This window comes from Egretta garzetta, unplaced genomic scaffold, assembly GCF_000687185.1.
Source record: "Egretta garzetta isolate BGI_Z169 unplaced genomic scaffold, ASM68718v1 scaffold777, whole genome shotgun sequence".
In the NCBI taxonomy this organism is placed as follows: Eukaryota; Metazoa; Chordata; class Aves; order Pelecaniformes; family Ardeidae; genus Egretta; species Egretta garzetta.
In genome coordinates this window covers 81,656-99,502 of record NW_009260356.1, presented here as the reverse complement: position 1 = coordinate 99,502, position 17,847 = coordinate 81,656, and the positions used below count along the sequence as shown (strand labels likewise).

General features: G+C 35.5%; 1 protein-coding gene across 1 annotated transcript in view; it reads right to left on the bottom strand.

The window, feature by feature from the left end:
- The window catches only part of LOC104129980 (ryanodine receptor 2-like), a 98,884-nt gene that overhangs the window by 3,557 nt on the left and 77,480 nt on the right, over window positions 1–17,847 (bottom strand). The window contains exons 20-31 of the mRNA XM_035898440.1: window positions 17,140–17,348; window positions 15,881–16,233; window positions 14,468–14,582; window positions 13,443–13,603; window positions 12,607–12,766; window positions 12,251–12,337; window positions 11,255–11,481; window positions 9,620–10,421; window positions 8,902–9,102; window positions 8,673–8,778; window positions 4,419–4,562; window positions 1,470–1,743 (exon numbers count right to left, since the gene is read on the bottom strand). Coding sequence (XP_035754333.1) covers window positions 1,470–1,743; window positions 4,419–4,562; window positions 8,673–8,778; window positions 8,902–9,102; window positions 9,620–10,421; window positions 11,255–11,481; window positions 12,251–12,337; window positions 12,607–12,766; window positions 13,443–13,603; window positions 14,468–14,582; window positions 15,881–16,233; window positions 17,140–17,348 — 2,839 coding nt within the window. The remainder of the gene's footprint in view (window positions 1–1,469; window positions 1,744–4,418; window positions 4,563–8,672; window positions 8,779–8,901; window positions 9,103–9,619; window positions 10,422–11,254; window positions 11,482–12,250; window positions 12,338–12,606; window positions 12,767–13,442; window positions 13,604–14,467; window positions 14,583–15,880; window positions 16,234–17,139; window positions 17,349–17,847) is intronic.

The following is a 17,847-nucleotide window of genomic DNA, read 5'->3' as shown; positions in this document are numbered from 1 at the left end:
ACTTCCATTTCTCAGCTGGAAGAAAGGAATACTTTCCACTCACAGCAAAAAACTAGGCATTTCTAAATAGGTACTGGAGCCCAGGTTAGGCTATAAGAGGTTCAGATGGCATAGCTAGGTAACCTACAAGATAAATAAGACTATGATAGAGGCTACTAAGAAGAGTGATAGGAACAGGCAGTAAGAACACCAGTTTAACAGAAAGTACTCTCTCTTCCTTACACCAGACTTTCACATATCACAAAAAATGTTGTTAAAATTAAATCAGATTCACAGAAGCTTAGCTTTTAATTTGTAGCAGAAAATGTTGAGGGAAAAAAAATGTAAAAGAACAAAAAGAAAGCAGAACATGAAATCAAAACCCCTCTGAGATTGTTTTTCTCCCAGGCAAACAATGCCAGAGTCTAGTAATCACTCACTTCATTAGCTGAAGCAAAATGTAACAATTTAAAGTGCAAAGGTGGATTTAGAAATACCAGCAATTTGTGTCTCTTGACAGGTGATGGACTTTGCCCTTTGCCAGAGCCTTAGCATGAGCACATTGAACATTGCAACAACCAGGGAACATGGATGGGACCTGCTGGCAAGCTAAGAAGTAGGCATTTGCTCATAATGACACTACAAATTTATGTACAAACATTTTTTGGATATTTGAGGTTTTCAGTAAGTTAAAAAAAATAAAATAAAAAGGTATTTTGCACAACAAAAGCTTCTCTCATCCTTGCATTCCTGGCATTCTTTATATAAAGCTATCTTTGGTTGTCATTGCTTTTGCTAATTGGGGATTTCTAATAGATCACAGTTGATGTTTAATCTCACCAGACATCTGTCAGGTGGTAACATTTCTTGAAAAAAAGTGAGACAAAAAACCAAACTCTGCTAGTAATGATCATGTTTTCTTTACTGTTTTCTCCAATTGTACTCCAATTATCAGGCTGTATTTCACTACTATTAATCATACAATTACGAAAAATAAGACTGGGTGAACTACTTCATAGTTGAAATAGTACCAACTACATTCAGTGCAATAAAAAGATGGCATATGTACAGACACATATGGGGGGAATTGTATGTGTCAATGGTTACCAGTCACTGCATTCATAGAAATGGGAAGTATTCTTGACAGGATTCTTCACGGCCATACTATTTAAAATATGGTAAGATACATTTTGTAATATCATAAAACATTACATATGTGTTTTCAAATTTTCTCACAAGAAGCCTTACAGATATCATTTGCTTCTCTCCAAAAGTGATGCATATATAATGCTACAAAGGCTGTATCTTACAACTGAAGATACTACATAACCGATACCAGTGTCTGCATATAGACATTTATATATATATTATATGTTTTATTTAGTCATATAGGCTATTCACATACAAACTTCATGGCCATAACCTTGGCCATAACCAAAGAGCAAATAAGAAGTATCTGTAAATAGAGATGTTACAGTCCAGTTATTTACCCTAATCCACGAATCATCAGTTTCTCTTCCTCCTTCCCCATTCTGACACTAAGCAAGGAACGGATTTGGCCAAGGGATGCCAGAAGATTGATTGTGTCTTCCACAGAAACACTATTTATGGTGTAGGTCTTTGGTAGTGCTCGAACCAGGCCACCAATACCATCATATTGGCGATGTAGTAATACAAACATGGCCCTCACTAACTCCGGGTCTTCTATGACTGATTCCTGGGCCCAGCGTACCATTGTGTCTGAAATCAGCTGCTGAAGAGTAGCTGTGAATAAAACACATGTATCACAAAATTACCATTAATTGCTCATCTCTCTACTGGTAGAGTAGTTCCCTCAGAACCCATTATGCAACATGAATTGGAATGAATTCAATTCGTGAGAAGCACCTTTTTCTTTAGGAGACTATCAAAGGAAAATAAAATCACGCAAGAGAAGCAGAAACATCTCAAAACCAAAAGCCTATTTAAAATGAAAATACAGGAAAAACATAAATAATTACCAAGACATACAACATGTTCACAAAGTCACCAGGTTTGTCTCTAAATATTGCTTTCAAGATTTTTCCAGGAATTCACATCTGAGGGTTTTTCTTACATATTATGAAGTAAGACTGGAAAAATATAGTGGTAGCACATGTAAGTGCTGCATTATTTATTTACATGTCGAAGCTCTGTATCCACTCAAAATTTTATAATGTGCAAACTAGAATAATTTAACTTAGGCCTTTGTCAAAACTAAAGGCCCTTCAAAAGAAATAGAAATTAAGAGACTCCAATAAAATAAATGACAAATCATCTTTTGCACATTTTGAATTCAGTCTCTAATGAAGCAAAAAACTCATATCTGGTATTCTCACTGACAATCCTTATTAGTTGGGATATATATATATATATTTATGTTTGGGAAAGTCATATGTTAAAATAGACAAGCTATATAATGTCACTTAAGATTTGAGACTACCGTTTAGAAAAATTATTCATGAACTAACAGTCAAAGTATTTGATAAAGACAATTGGATAACATTCTTTTTCCCATCTCCAGGAAATTCCATTCAGGTTTGCAAGGCTTTTGTCAGATCAATTCAGGATCCTCTTGAGGTATCCTGAGAGTTATACACTAGAGAATTTCACCGTTAGTACTTACCTAACTAATCAATTTATTTCCATGTCAAGTGGATAACAGCATGTTTGACAAGGGAAATTTGATAATCCCTCTTGAATTTCAATAAACTGCTTAATAAACATCCTGATGTTGAAGAAGGTGGCTGGTGCAGACCAAACATCAAAAATATTTTAAAATTAGAAATCTATGTGTTGAGACAGTAACATGATTTTGGAGTTAACTAGATGCAATTTCAGGCTAAAATCAAACAATAAAAAAAGTAGAAGTACTTAAAGAAAGATATTGAGGGGACAGGAGTTTACAGAAAAGAGAATGTTTAACAAAGAAGAGAATTTGTGCTAAGATGTGCTAATACAGTGTAAAGGAAAAAAAAGAGCAATAGTACTGTATTTCATTGTTACTGTCCAAACACTGTACTATAGGTGTATCCATTGTCATACAGGATAGCATTTTTTAGAATAAACACACTTTAAAAATAAGTAAAAGGATGAAATATGTTTGGGTTGATATTTCAGAAGGACTGAAATAAATAACAAGAAGGGACACAAAGTAAGTTTCCTTTGGTTTTTGTGAAGAATCACATGAGTAGACTGCCATTTGGTTCCTGTTTTGATAACTGCAATACTGCATCCCACCTACCTGTGGGTCTGGCTGTTATCTTGCTTGCAATGAAGAACCCAAGCAGCCTAGCCATCGCAATACTATTTAATTAGTTTAATATAATACTGTCTTTCTACAAACATGAGAGAGAATTAGATTTTGTAGAGCTTTAAGCTTACTACAAGAAAAAAAAAATAGGAAAATGTAGGATTCATCACCACATTCTGCAGAGACCTAGCCTCTAATTGTCACTGCCTCATAACTGAAACAACAGTTAGAAACTGCAAAGCTAGAAGGTTAGAAGGACAAATATATTTCTACTTGAAGAACACTAACACTAAGAAGCTATCTCATTATAAGTACCCTGTAGAAATCTCATCCCATAACTTTAGGCACTTACATTAAGCAAAGAAGTTAGAAGGTGAGTCTCCCTAGGAATTCTGTGTAGTCAATGATGGAAACCATTTTTTTTCCAAAGTCAGAACACCTAAACTTTGTGCCCAGAAATTCATTCCTACTAGTAGGGTAGTAGCATAAAAAATTAGGACATTTGAAAGTGACACCCACCATAATAAAAGTGAAAAAAATTATAAAAATAAAATCAGCACTGACAAGTAAAACTAAATAAAATTCCCTGATCAGTTGGCACCAAGTGCAGAACTTGGATGACACTGGCAATGATTCTTATCAAGATGGAAAGGCAGAAAGCATCAGAAAAATGACAGAGCAACAATCACAGTCAGCAAATCTTGAATTTTAGGTTGGGGGGGGAGGTTTCTTTTAAGTAGAGCTTTGCAAATTACAGTCTAATTGCGGAGTATTCTTTAATTTGGTAATCTTTGTGCAAATACTGATTTGAAGCTGCTGCAGCTGATTTTATAAGCAAGTTCTCATAATCAAGACCTTGGTGCAATTGTTAAGTCTTCACTAATTCTACAAAAAGCAAGATACATTCTGGAAAAATTACGACTTGAAAAAGGATCAAGGGCAAAAAAGCCAGTTGAAGAATTTTCCACTACATCCCTCTGGTAAACAAATCTGCCTATCATAAAACTCCATCTGAGCTTGTTTTGAGTCAGAGCTAAAAAATGCAAGGTGCACAGATGTTTCACTAAAAATCCACCTTATTCTGGCTGAAAACGCATGAACAACTTCCTCCCTTGCTTCATTTGCCTTTTGGAATTAGGATACAATAAACTGATTTAATTTTGCTTACAGGATGTCTTAACATCATCATCAACTGGCTTCTCAGCTTGCTTCTTCTTCAGATATGTAACTTTTTCCATAAGGTATAGGAGGCGCCCCCTAATGGTTAAATCACTGTTTCCATCCAAGCTTCCATCTTCATCTAGTTCAATTCCTGAAATAAAAAATACACACTAAATAGTGAAAGAATACAAACATAAACTGAACTATGTTGTTCCGCTCTGTTAGAACTACAAAAGAGCTTGCTTTGGGAAATGTTTAACCAGCAGTTTGGAACATGTATAGATCAGGTATATGTGCAAGGCAGGAAACTACAGATAAAGATCATGTAATCTTCCTAATTTATTGTATAAATAGTGTGTTATTATATATAAAACATATAGTAAATATATTTCTGTGGTCAACTGCCCCAGTATGCATGTTTCCATGCAAACGCCAATGCCTGTGTTTTGGACATATGCAGCTCAGAAGCGTAAATACAGGCCCTACTGACACAGTATGAGTCAACTGATACTAGTTGACTAGGAGGTTTTTAGGTAAAACATATCATAGAAGTGAAATAATTAAAGTTACAATAAATATACTTTCTACTGACCAGTCAGAAGAAAGTAGCCACCTTCACAATACAGTGGTTCTTTCATGATATTCCTTTAATAAGCAAAATGCAGCAAAAATGCATGTAAGGCTTTACAGAATCACAGAACAGCTGAGGTTGGAATGAGCCTTTAGAGATCTTTTAGTTCAGCCTCCCTGCTCAAAGCAGGTTTAAGTAGAGCAGGTTGCTCAGGACCACATCCAATCAGGTTTTGAATATCTCCTAAGGTAGAGACTCCACAACCTCTCTGGACAATCTGTTCTTGAGCTCCATCACTTAAAAAAAAAAAAAAAATTAAGACTGATTTCCTGTATTTCAGTTTGTGCCCATTGTCTTTTGTGCTGACACTAGGCACCACTGAGGAAAGTTTGGCTCACCCTTCTTTACTCCCCCTGCCCAATAGGTATTTATATGCATTGATACAACCCTCCCATGAGCTTTCTCTTCAAGTTAAACAACCCCAGTTCTCTCAGTCTCTCCTTGTACAAAAGATGCACCAAGAATTTAGTCATCTATGATGGCCCCTCCCTGGACTCACTCCAATGTGTCCATGTCTCTCTTGTACTGGGTAGCCCAGCTGTTGGCTTTCTTTTCCCCAAGGGCCCATTGCTGCTCATGCTAACTTTGTTGTCCACCAGGATCCACAGGTCCTTTTCTGCAAAACTACTTTCCAGTTTGGTCCCTAGCCTGTCCTTGCTGCATGGGGGTTATTCCTCCCTGGTGCAGGACTTTGTGCTTCCCATTGCTAATCTTCATTGCAGAGGATTGAAAAATCTTGATCTACACCTATTAATCACACTAAAATAAGCTAAAGTAAAAAGGTCATTCAACTCTTCTTTCCGGGTTTTTTAGTTTCCGATAGAAATTCTAAAGTTAAAGGGTTTGTGAAGAGTTCTTTAGCAGTCTTGAACTTTACAGGATGTTTCTTCATGACATTACATTATTCTTTACAATTTATTGCATCTGGTTTTAATTATCTAATTTTTTGCTTTAAGTACAGTTCCATTTCCATTAAAAGTTATTTTGTTATATTTTTTCCTAAGAGAGTAATTGATGCTAAACTAAACAAGGATCATCAGTAACCTAATATTTTCCAGTAAATAATATTACAAAATGGTTTGGATGGCAGTCTCTTCAACCAAACTAATTAACAGTAAAGACACCAAAATATCTTCTCAATTAGAACACAGAGATGCTCTGAAATTATGCAAATAAAATGTAGTTGTACTTTTTGGATTTGCAAACTGTCAATATAATTGTGTCTCAACCATCTCACAAGACGTGAATCCCCAAATGGTGGCTGGCTAATCAACTAAACATAGGACTCAGGATGTGTAATTGTTTTACCCATTTTGCAATAGCCATGTTTTGAATACGTAATTAATTTTGCTCAACTGTAATGCATCCTTTGACCCAGAAAAATAATTTTCTACTTGTATATTATGCAAATTACTATTTCCCCATAAAGAAAAGAAAATTAATGACAAAACTAAACCAAGTAATTTGAACAGAATGATGGTAAATGACTAAAGAAAAATAGAAAAATCAAAGAGAAAGATAAAGCCTCTTCTTTCAAATGTTATTTCTAAATTCTTTATTTCATCTTTGTTTTCTGTCAACTGGCAGTTTATTTGAATTTTCCTCTTTTTCTTTTTTCATTTTTCATTTAAAATAAAAATATTTAGGTGTCATAATTCACGTTCATCAAGTTAGTGGATGATACAAATTGAAGGGAGCAGAAAACACACTCAAGGGCAAGAAGCTCAACAGGGTAAAGGAAAAGGCTGACAGGATATTCAGAAGTTCAGAAAGGACAAAAGCAAAGATTTGCAACTTGGACAGACCAACCCCATGTGACAGTACAGGCTGGGCACGAACAATTTAAAAAAACCCCATCTTTGCAAAAAGAACTTTCAGGGTCCTGTTGGACAGCAAGCTAGACACCAGTCAGCCGTGCACTCTAACTGCAAGGAGAACTAAAAATATCCTGTATTAGTAGAAACAATCACTAGCTCAAGGCAAGTGATTATTTCCCAGTACTCAGCATTCATGCGATGACATCTGGAGTACTACATCCAGTTTTCTGTTACCCAATACAAGAAAAACATTGACAAGCTGGAGAGCATCCAACAACGCCCCATCAAGATGACTGCTGGCTGGACCACTCATCCTAAAAGGAGAGGATGAAGGAACTAGGTTTATCAACCTGCAGAACATAAGCTTTACAGTGGACCTAACAGCAGTCCACCAAAACCTACAAGGAAATTAGTATGAAAATACAGCCATGATCTTTCCTGAGATGAACAAGATACAATTGTCAAACTGAAACAGGCAGGGTTCCAAACAGATATAAGGAAAAAAGACACTCAAGACCTGTGACATGTTGCCCAAAGACATTGTGGAATCTCTGTTTTCAAGACCCATGTGCAAAAATCACTGAGCAACCAGGTCTGAGTTCAGCGTTGACTCTGATTTGAGTAGAAGCCTGCACTGAAGACCTACCTGAACAGATCTGTGATTATTTTAGTAGCAGAAATGGACCAATCTAACAAAATTGTCTTGTGATACACAAGGATATCAACTGTGTTTGCTCTACCAAGAAAGAAAATTCATGTATTATGAAGTCAGATATTGATGGCATGTTTTTATTTATTTGAATATTTTAAGGTAGTGAATTGAATAATTAAATGTTACTTCCAGTTAAACTGGGATCAATAAGGGATGCAATTCAGGAGGAAAAGTGTGAAGATCCTCCTGTCCAAAGCGCCTTCCTTGACCACAGTATTAGCTTAAAAAACATTATCACACATCCCTGCACTATTGTAACTTCATGCTGTCTGCTAAGTGTCTTTTTTACTTCTTTTTTTAAAATAGTGTACTGAAGTAAAATGAAGGGATGAGTATCCTCCAAACAGGAAAGCAATGAAGTCCTCAATGCAAAATGTAAGTAAGCATGCATTCCAAAATAAACTGCTCTGTAACTGAGTTTGCAATATTCATGGATATGAGCTTGACATTTAAAATACACATTTTGGTGCTTAATTTGTGTATTGGTATTTTTGTATTTAAGTTGTTACTATATTTCACTTTTTAATATGACATAGAATTTAATTGGTTTTTATTAACTGAAGTGAAGAAATCAAAACTACAGAAATTTAACTGCTCCATTTGATTATTGGCCTATTTCAACAGATAATAAACTTCTAGATCTTCATTCATGTCTGAGAAGAATCAGCCACGAATATTATGTTATATTGTGGTTAACATGGCCATAGTCAACTTGATACAGCAAAGATGACCTATACCAACCTATGCATGGGAGAGCAAGGGAAAGGGGATAGGGTAGAAAAACCCCTTGAGTAACAAGTGAGCTATGGCGTTATCCAGTACATCAAGCCCAGAAATTACCACCTAGTTGGTAAAAAAAAAAAACAACCACCTTTTCCCTCATGAAGCAAAATATGGTGTATTCCCTTCTAGTTTGACCAGATATGAGGCTAAGAACATTTTGTTGGTTTCAACAACAAGCTGAGTATCTTTATTTGATAGCATTTATAACTGTATAGTGTAATCTACAGACTTGGTGTTTCTTATGTACAGTTATTTAGAAAAATTGCTTTGAAAGGTAATATAATTTAAAAAGTAAAAATATTCAGTAACAAGACTTACCACAGTGTGTCATTAGGTCTTCATGGAAATCCAAAAGCTGATCCCGAATTTCTTCAGGGCAAGGACAATCATTTTTATCATCTTTAAAGTTCAGCAGCATGTTAATCTTAAAGAATACAAAGCAAAGGCAAATGACACTGATCTCCCAGAGGAAAAACTTTGAAATCAAACAGAACTCTGCCACACATAGAGCACAACAAAAAAATGAATTGTCCATTTTAAGCTGTACCTGTTCCTGAGGTGGGGATCGAAATTCTTTTGTTTTTCTAGCTGTCAGGGCAGCAGACATGTTCAGGGCCTGCATCACTTCATTGTATCGGAAGCGTTGATTCTCTTGAAGCTTGGCCACAAAATCATCCGAAAATGCTACAATGGCTTCTATTCGGTGTCGTACTTGGCAATCACACAGGTACTGGAGTAGATGACACATCTGAGAAAACAGTATCATAAGAGAAACCTAAGAAATATATTCTGTATATTATGCAAATAAGGATGGATTCCCTACAGCAGAATTTACTATCAAATAAAGAGACTGAAATCTTTAATACTGTCATTTACTACATGTGAAGTAATCCCACACCAGGAATATCTGACCTCTGCAAGAGATTTATGTGCCTCAGACATAAAATGTAAGACTTTTATTAAAGTTATAAGAGAATGCATTTACTCCTTGCTTCTAGGGAATTTCTGTTCTGTTTGGATCCATAAAAAATAAGAATTCCTTATTAATATCATTGAGAAAGTAATTCTATTTAATCAAACAACAATTGTTTGATCTATGGTGTATGAGTTTATATCATCAGGAATCTTCTTGTTTCCTGTAAGGAAATTACTTCTCTATTTAACTAACATCAAAATGCTGTATTCCTTGAAATAGAACTTACCAAATGAAGAAAAAAGAATCTGTGAAGGAATAGGAACAACCACTATCAAAGCAGTATTGTTACCTGTAATTTAACAGGTTCTGGAAGTTTCATCTGAAGGAGTCCTTCCTTTGGCACTTGCTCCCCTTTGGTTTCTTCCTCTCCTTCTTCTGACTTGAGCTCACCTGAACTCAGCTCCTTCTCTGAGAAATCAACTTCATCCTCCTGGCTCATTGCTTCTTTGAAAACCCGGGGCTCAATCAACTGCAAGATGTGTTTCAGATCCCCATTGTGGAAGATTCCCATAATTAGGAGGGTATAAAAGAGCTTGATGAGAGGGACAAACAGAAATTCTGTAGAACCTCCAACTGGATCTCTGACATGGAGGCTGCCCTCCTGAACAGCTTCGGTCAGCATCTCTATGGTTTTGGTCTTTAAGATTTCCAAAGGGAATTCAGGACTGAACTGAACGCATTCACTGCTAATGCTTACAAAACTCGGAGAGGAGAACTGCATTCTTGGCCTTAATGAAGTGCTAAGTCCTATACCAGGGAGGCCATGTTTTTTGTTTTCATCAGGAAACAAAGTAATACTCTTGGTCTCATCTGTCATTGGAACTATAAATTCATTATTCATCATTAACCTTGCAGTTGCATAGGTATTGAGATGGATGTCAATGAGTAAATCATAATATCCTGCACGTAATAATCCTGGCATATATTTATTCTCAATAGCATACAGGAGCTGAGATTCATCCACATGGCTACACATAGCATGGGCCACTCGATTGTTGCCTAAAGCACAAACTGCTGAATATAATCGGAGGGTATGGTAGTGAAATTTCAGTAATTCTTCTTGTTCTGTCAGCTCTAAAATATCAATTGTTCTGCAGGGAAAAAAAAACAACAAAACAATACAGTAAATTCTGTATCAGTGCAAAAACCTACTTAAGTGAAGGAATTCAAAATTCTCCCTAAGGATAACATTGGCACAGTATCAGTTCTAGGGATGTACTTTTTCCACATTCCAGCTTTCATGTGAGAAACATTGTCAACCTAAGAATCAAGGACTAATAACAAAGTTCAATCAGGAATTTATTCAAGTCACTCCTAAATTACAACTTCGATTACTTTCAGTGGGGAAAGATCAAAATTATTTACTTAACACAGAAATACTTCTTCATCCTACAAACATCAATTTGGATAACTGAAAATGAAGGTTTTTGTATGGGTTGAGATATTTATATAATTTATTGGGTTTAGATCTCGGGTTGCAAAATGGCAATAGGCTAAACAGTTCACTTGCAGAGGGTTCAGGGGTGGAGTTGTTTGTTTTGAATTCTTACCTAATTTTTTAGTGATTTTATTTTCAGTTTTGCACTGGCAAAATGCTGAGACATTTGGGTAACAAGGAAATCACAAAGTTAATTTTCTTGAATTGTTTAAACTGAAATTGGGAAAATTAAAGTAATGAAATAATTAAATTGTTCAGAAATTTAAAAAAATCTCTACAAAAACAGATCTTTGCCTATATTACTGATCATCTTAAATAATTTATAAACAGAGTTACTTTCATTTTCATTCAAGATCTAGACATACTATTAAAGAGTTTGGAGAGAAACTAGGAGAGGCTGGAAATATAACAGAAGGAGGCAGATTTTTAAATACCGAAAAATAAGATTAAGCTAGCTCTGATATACTTCAACACACAAACATTAACCTGTTTTCTTCGGGAATATGAAGGGCCATGAACTGCAAAGGATTCAGACACTGTATCATCCAGCCTTGACGTTCACTAATCCGAGACACATCAACCTTCAAGAAGTGGTTTGGCACTCTGCTCCAAAGCACATGAGTCAGAAATTGGACATGGAGACGTGGAGGACATTGAGAGACTGGGTTTTTGTGTTCACTTTTGAATAAGCCAGCAGATAATGGCATTACATTCTGGAAAATTCCAATAGAAGAGACAATCAGCTTCATCATCTTTACTAAACAATGAATATATTATATTTTTCAAGAAATATATTCAACATATAGTACAGTAAAGTACAGTGCAACAGGAAATTAACATTTTCACTGGTTTATAAAACCAGCTGGGAACTGTTGGCAGACTAGCAGCAAGAGAGCATTGTCCATAACAATGGTTTTTAGATAGCTACATTTGAAATAGAAACTTGAATGGAATGTGTGGTCACTTCTTGGACCAGAGATCTGAACTCCATTATTCTTTTACCTCTTCTGATGTCTCAGATATCCATGTATCCAAAGCAAGGAAGTAAATTTCATCTGTTTTCTTGAGTGTACTGTTTCAATGTACTTTACAACTATTTTAAAACCCCAACCTAATCTGCAGATACACCGGTCATGCATGTTCTGTTCATAGAGTAAGAGATTTGCCTTACTGACCTCAGTGATGTAATTTCATCATGAAGGATGAGATTCAGAAAATGCAATGAGACTTTACAATCTCCTCTGCCAATCCTAATCAGTTACAACCCTTCTCATCCAATGTACTGTACGTTAAATACATGAAGTATTTAAAACTGAGCTAAGAATAAAAATGGCAATAGTGCAAACACTTGGAATCATAAAAATGTACCCAGGATGAAGAACACATTGCAAGCAACAAATGGCCAAAACAACAACAACAGCAACAACAAAATAGTATTTGATGTATCAGTCCCCAACCTGCAAAAATCCAAGGATTATTTACCTTTATTCTTCCCAACTCAAACTGGAAAACATTGGGGCTTGTAGCTTGTGCAAATACAGCAGGAAATAACTTTGTACTCGGTTCAACCTAAATCAAAGATGCACAAACATATATAGAACCATCGAAGACAGCAAAACCCCGTTACATATTAAAAAAAGAAACTAATATCTGTATTGACAGTCAATAAGTGCAAGCCTTTGAAAGCCCCAGAAAATCCAAATAGGAGGGAAAAATCACTGTCAGAAGAGTGACAATTAGTTTTTCTTCTAATCTTATACAAAAGTTTCTAGTAAGATGCAGTCTGAGGATTCAGTTTTCACCCTTCCTGCTGGAAGACATCATCAAAAAATACTCACCTGATAGTATGTGCCTAGTTCCTTGCCATTAGCTGTGAAGGTCAGCAGGCCACTGGCAGCATCAACCAAGCAACCAATCTCCAGACCATTATTATTACGTCCTTGTCCAGGGCTCATGCTCTCTCCTGCGCACACCATATAGCAGTTGCTGCGTTTTATACTGAATGTCAAAAGACAAATTTATTTATGGATGGTGTGTAAACTTTATGTAGTGGATTAAGAACAACTTTGTATGGCTGCAACCAACAGGGCCTTGTGGCTGAAAACAGCTGATGCTGATCCCATGATAACCAATGCCAAAATCCAATTAAACCTAGACTTCATAATTGAAAAAATAAAAATTGAAGACGACAAAATACGAACACGCTCAAATCTTTTGTAAAATTCCAAGAGACAAAACTTACTTTGCAAGTTAATGTTTTAAATCATTTGATGTTAAGCATAGCACAAAGTTTCTGCTATGGATCACAAGCTGAAGTGCTGAGAGGAGCTGTTGTACTAATTTTGGCCTGCTCAAACCCAAGAAGTTCCAAAAATACTACAAGATTTTTTGCTCTACTTTGTACCAGTTCAGAATTCAGTATTTACAGGATCATGGTCTGAAACTACATAGAAAAGCTGTGCTATTTTACTTTGCTGGGCCTGTTGATTTGATTAGATAATTACTCCACTATTTTTTCACAAGCAAGAGGGAGAGCAAAAGTAAATTTACATTTTTTCTTTTTCTTTTTAATATCAATCTAATTATATTAGGAGGGGTGGATTTAGAGTTTATAAATGTTTAGTTGCTTTTACGAATATAAAATATGTATCTGTTTAAGAAAATTGTAACCAACCTCTCATGAACCTTCCCTTTTTCATCTCCCAGTGTAACTGTGACAGTACGCACTCTGTCCAAGTCAAAGCTTGTATCATACTGGTGAAAGTCAGATGTAATCCAGCCCACCCAGACATTAGCAGGTTCTTGACCAGGAAATATTCTCACTGAATAATAGTACTGTCAATATAAGAAAAATAATGCCAGTAAATGTTAGTATTTGGTTTCCAGTGTATCAGTTTGATTCAGAATTAATTTGTCGCTCTAAAATCTGAAAATATGTCATCTCTTCAAAAGTAGCATAGGCTTGTTCAAGTGCAATTCATTAGCAAAGCAACAAAAGAATATAAACACAAGTCAAAATACAGCCATCAAAACATATATGTTAAAACAAAAAATGGAAAATATTAAAGATGCAGCTTATACACTTCTAGAGTAGGCTTCTGCATTGTACGCTATTTTTGTACTGCAGCTACAATTTTTATACTGTACGTTTCTAGTATCTACTATCAGTTTCTAGTATCTTTTAGAAAGAGGAGAATACATCCAAACGAGAAATATATTTTCCTTTGAACATTGAAGAGTGGGTGCTTATGGAGCTGATCTTGTCAGAGAAAGACGCACAAAACCTGCACAAACTTTCACTGGGAATTCCATTAAATAAATGCTGAGTAAAATTATGTTTTCAAATGTCCCTGAACATTGACATATTAGTTTACTGATTTTTTTTCTATTTATTCCATTATTCTAGAACTATTTATCTCTTATGTTTGGTGTTATTAATAGTAGTTCAAAAAATTGCTTCAATTAATTTATGGCTTTCCATGTGGAAATTGTTTTAGACTGACAATCAAGTCAAAACAAAAGGAACAGAGCAGTCTCAACTTCAGTAGTACAAGACTACCACAGACATTCAAGTTAAAAATTTTGACTGAAAACTTTAGTTTCTGAAACTCTTACAAGCAAACTCATGTAATTATTAAAAAAAAAAAAAAAGAAAAAGAAAAAGCAAAGAGCAAAAATACCAATCCTAGGTTACAATACCGTGGAAGTTTGCATCAAATAATCATAGTCATCCCTATCATCTGCTAGCACATCCTCAGTAAGCCGTGCAGAGTGACTCATGCTATAATCTGGCTTTGTCCTCCTGAGCATAAATCTGTAATAAAATATGTAAAAACAAGATCTATATGAAAAGCTCAATATATCAATATTTATACATAAGGGAATTTTATATTGAAATATTATTCCTGTTATATATATTCTCGTTATTCCTGATATATATTCTGCTAGCCCTAAATACATAGTATTTATTACATTATTAATCCATAAACTAGTTAGTTTATTACCTCCATATAGATTACAACAAAATAAATTCTTCAGAAAAGAGAAAGAGACAAGCTCGTTTTTAAAAACACTTAAATTAATTCAGAGCTTAAACTATATATTCAAAAATTACTTGGAAACTAAGTTCATGTAACTTAAAAACTTATCAGGCTGTTAAAACACCTATGTTGCTTGGGAAGAATGTGGAACCTTAAATGACCTTCATGCATTTAAAAATACCATCCATATGCCATGATTTATTCTGCAATTAAAATATTTACCAAACCAAGTTTTGTAAAGAGGAGCAGAAAAGGAATTGAAAGCTGCAGTAATACTGCCTGTGTAATGGCCCAGTGTTTGGCCACAGCATCATCAAGTTAGGTGTTCTGCTCCTGATTCCATAAGAAAAATTAGGGAGAATGAACTTGTCAACTAGAGAATATTGTTATGATTATTTGGTTCACTGAGTGAGGTAAGAAGCTAGATGGTTTGAAACTGTGCCAGGGCAGGTTTAGGCTAGACATTAGGAAAAACTTCACTGAAAGGGTTGTCAGGCTCTGGAATGGGCTGCCCAGAGAGGTGGTAGAGTCCTCATCCCTGGAGGTATTTAAAAGAAGGATAGATGAGGTGCTTAGGGACATGATTTAGTGGTGGGATGGCAGGGTTAGGTTAAAGGTTGGACTCTATGATCTCAAAGGTCTTTTCCAACCAAAGTGATTCTATGATTCTAACGTACGTTTCTAGATAAAGATTATCTAACACTTTCAGCTTTTTGGAAGCCATGTGAAAAAATATTCTGTGTCTCTTCGAAGACCTCCTAGTTCTGTCAGAATGGATGTCCCTCGTTTTAGAGTGTACTTCACAAGATGATCACAGCCTTCACAATAAATCAAATGATAGGTTGAAAAATGTTTTCATTTTTCTGCTTAATTTTAATCTATATATTGCATATGATGTAATTTAATCACATGAAGGTTAACTGTCCCACCTACTATCCAAATTCAAGGCAAAATTAGGGAAAAATGTCTGCAGACCTAACTGGTATTTTCTTCTACTATTCAAGAAATGGTGGGAGGAGGGAAGGAAAAAAAAAAGCAAAAGAAAAAAAAGCAAGCTAAATGTGCTACTAACCTTTGTTTAAGACGTGAAGGCTTTTCTTGAACATAATCTTTATGGTTGTTTAACTCTGATTTCAGGGCATCTTTTTCTCTTTCTGTCCGGTCAGGAACTAGATGACCATGAGCAGTTTTCATTAGAACCTCAAAATCAGAATCAGCATCATAATCCTCCAAGTCATTCTTCGGGCCAAACAGACCAGAGCCTGGTAACCCTCCTGCAGCTGATCTGGAGAACACCTCAGCACATTCAATGGGCATGCTTAATCGAAAAAACATGACATCTGTTTTGCTGTTCTGCGAACCAAAGGACTTCTGTGTGACCTTCAGGCAGGGGCAGCTGTCTATGGTGCCATCAATTCTCATCACCTATCAGATGTAAAGATGTAGTTGTTTTGAAGCTGATGCTTTTCCCCCCCTTGTAATATTCATTTCTATTATATTTCTAGAATAAGCATCCAGGACTTCCAAAACTTGTAATGTTGTCAATGGTCAAATATATTGTAATCACGTGCTGCCATTTTAAGGGAAAATGAATACTATAAGGAGTGGAGGTTTTTGTTGTTCAATTGTTAGATAAGAGAGACACTCACAAAGGAATGACCTTTCTCATCATAACTCTTTGCAACATAAATCCTACCCTGTCCAGAACAACACAAACCAACTAATTTAAATCATACATGCACATATGCAAGAACACAAATTATTTCTTAAATACTACAGTACGATACACATCAGCTGAAAAAGAGTTCTTACTAAATCTATTTCCGAAGGATTTCCTGGTAGACTTACAAGGCATGAATTCAGTTCCATCAAGATGCACAACTGATTGGGACATAAGTGTTGACACAGTTGGCTAATAAATATTTATTAAAATCAAAACCAATTAGTTATGGAAAAATTACTTCACAAAGTGTGTGCACCAGAACACATGGTATCTGTAATGTAGAAATGCCCAATTTCTGGAAGCTGTTTACAAACATAGCTCTCACTGGACAAGGAGCTCTTAATGAGGACATCTTGTAGAATTTGTCTCTGAGAATCTCATGTTTATACATGTGACAGATTTCATGGATAAAGACATACTATCACACAAATAATTACATTATTTGTAACTCCACTGAATGTAAGAAATTTGTAACAGCTGCAAGGTGCATCCAGAATTGGGTCAACATACCACATTAAAAACATTGTCTAGAAGTGCTAAAGCAGAAACATAATTCAAACATACTCATGGAAGACATGTTTAGAAACTTTTTTAATAGGATCACAAACCTCAATATGTTCATGATTTTGTGGCACTGGTAGAAACTGAGGGAGCCTTTTACTCAGCCAAATGGTGATGTCTCTGTTTGTATTAACAGCAAAGGGTTCATACCCTTCCTGTAAGCCACAGATAGTGAAATATTTTAGAGTGCTGACATCTTTTCCAAAGTTCATTCTTCCCACTTGAGATGGGCCCAGGCTGCACACAGGTAGAAATCCTTAAAACAAGATGAAAGAACACGTGGGTTGTACATCATGAACATCAGAGAAGTGCTCTCTTCCATAACCAAATTAAAAATCATTTGGAAAAAAAAATCCAAAAACCAAATAGTAATGCAAGCAGTCATCGATAGCACATCACCTCTTGCATGTCACAAAGTACTGTATCTCAAATATAATTCTGAAAAAAAAGCTATCCAAGAGCCATGGATCTCTTCATGCAACACAGAAGAATTTACACAGAATTTACTTCACAGAAATCTGAGAGTACTTCAAGGAGTCTGACAACCAGCTCTTGGTTAATCTCTCTGCTAAGCTGGTAGAGTGTTGTCAATTTTACTCTTATAGTCTTATAGTCTTACTATTTTTGATGTTCCTCCTAAAATTCCATTAGTCGTGGTATTTTGAGAGAACCTCAAAAATTACTTTAGAACTAATATATTGCTTGTCCATACAGCTATAGTAGTGAAAAAAATTACAAATATGCACCAAATGCAT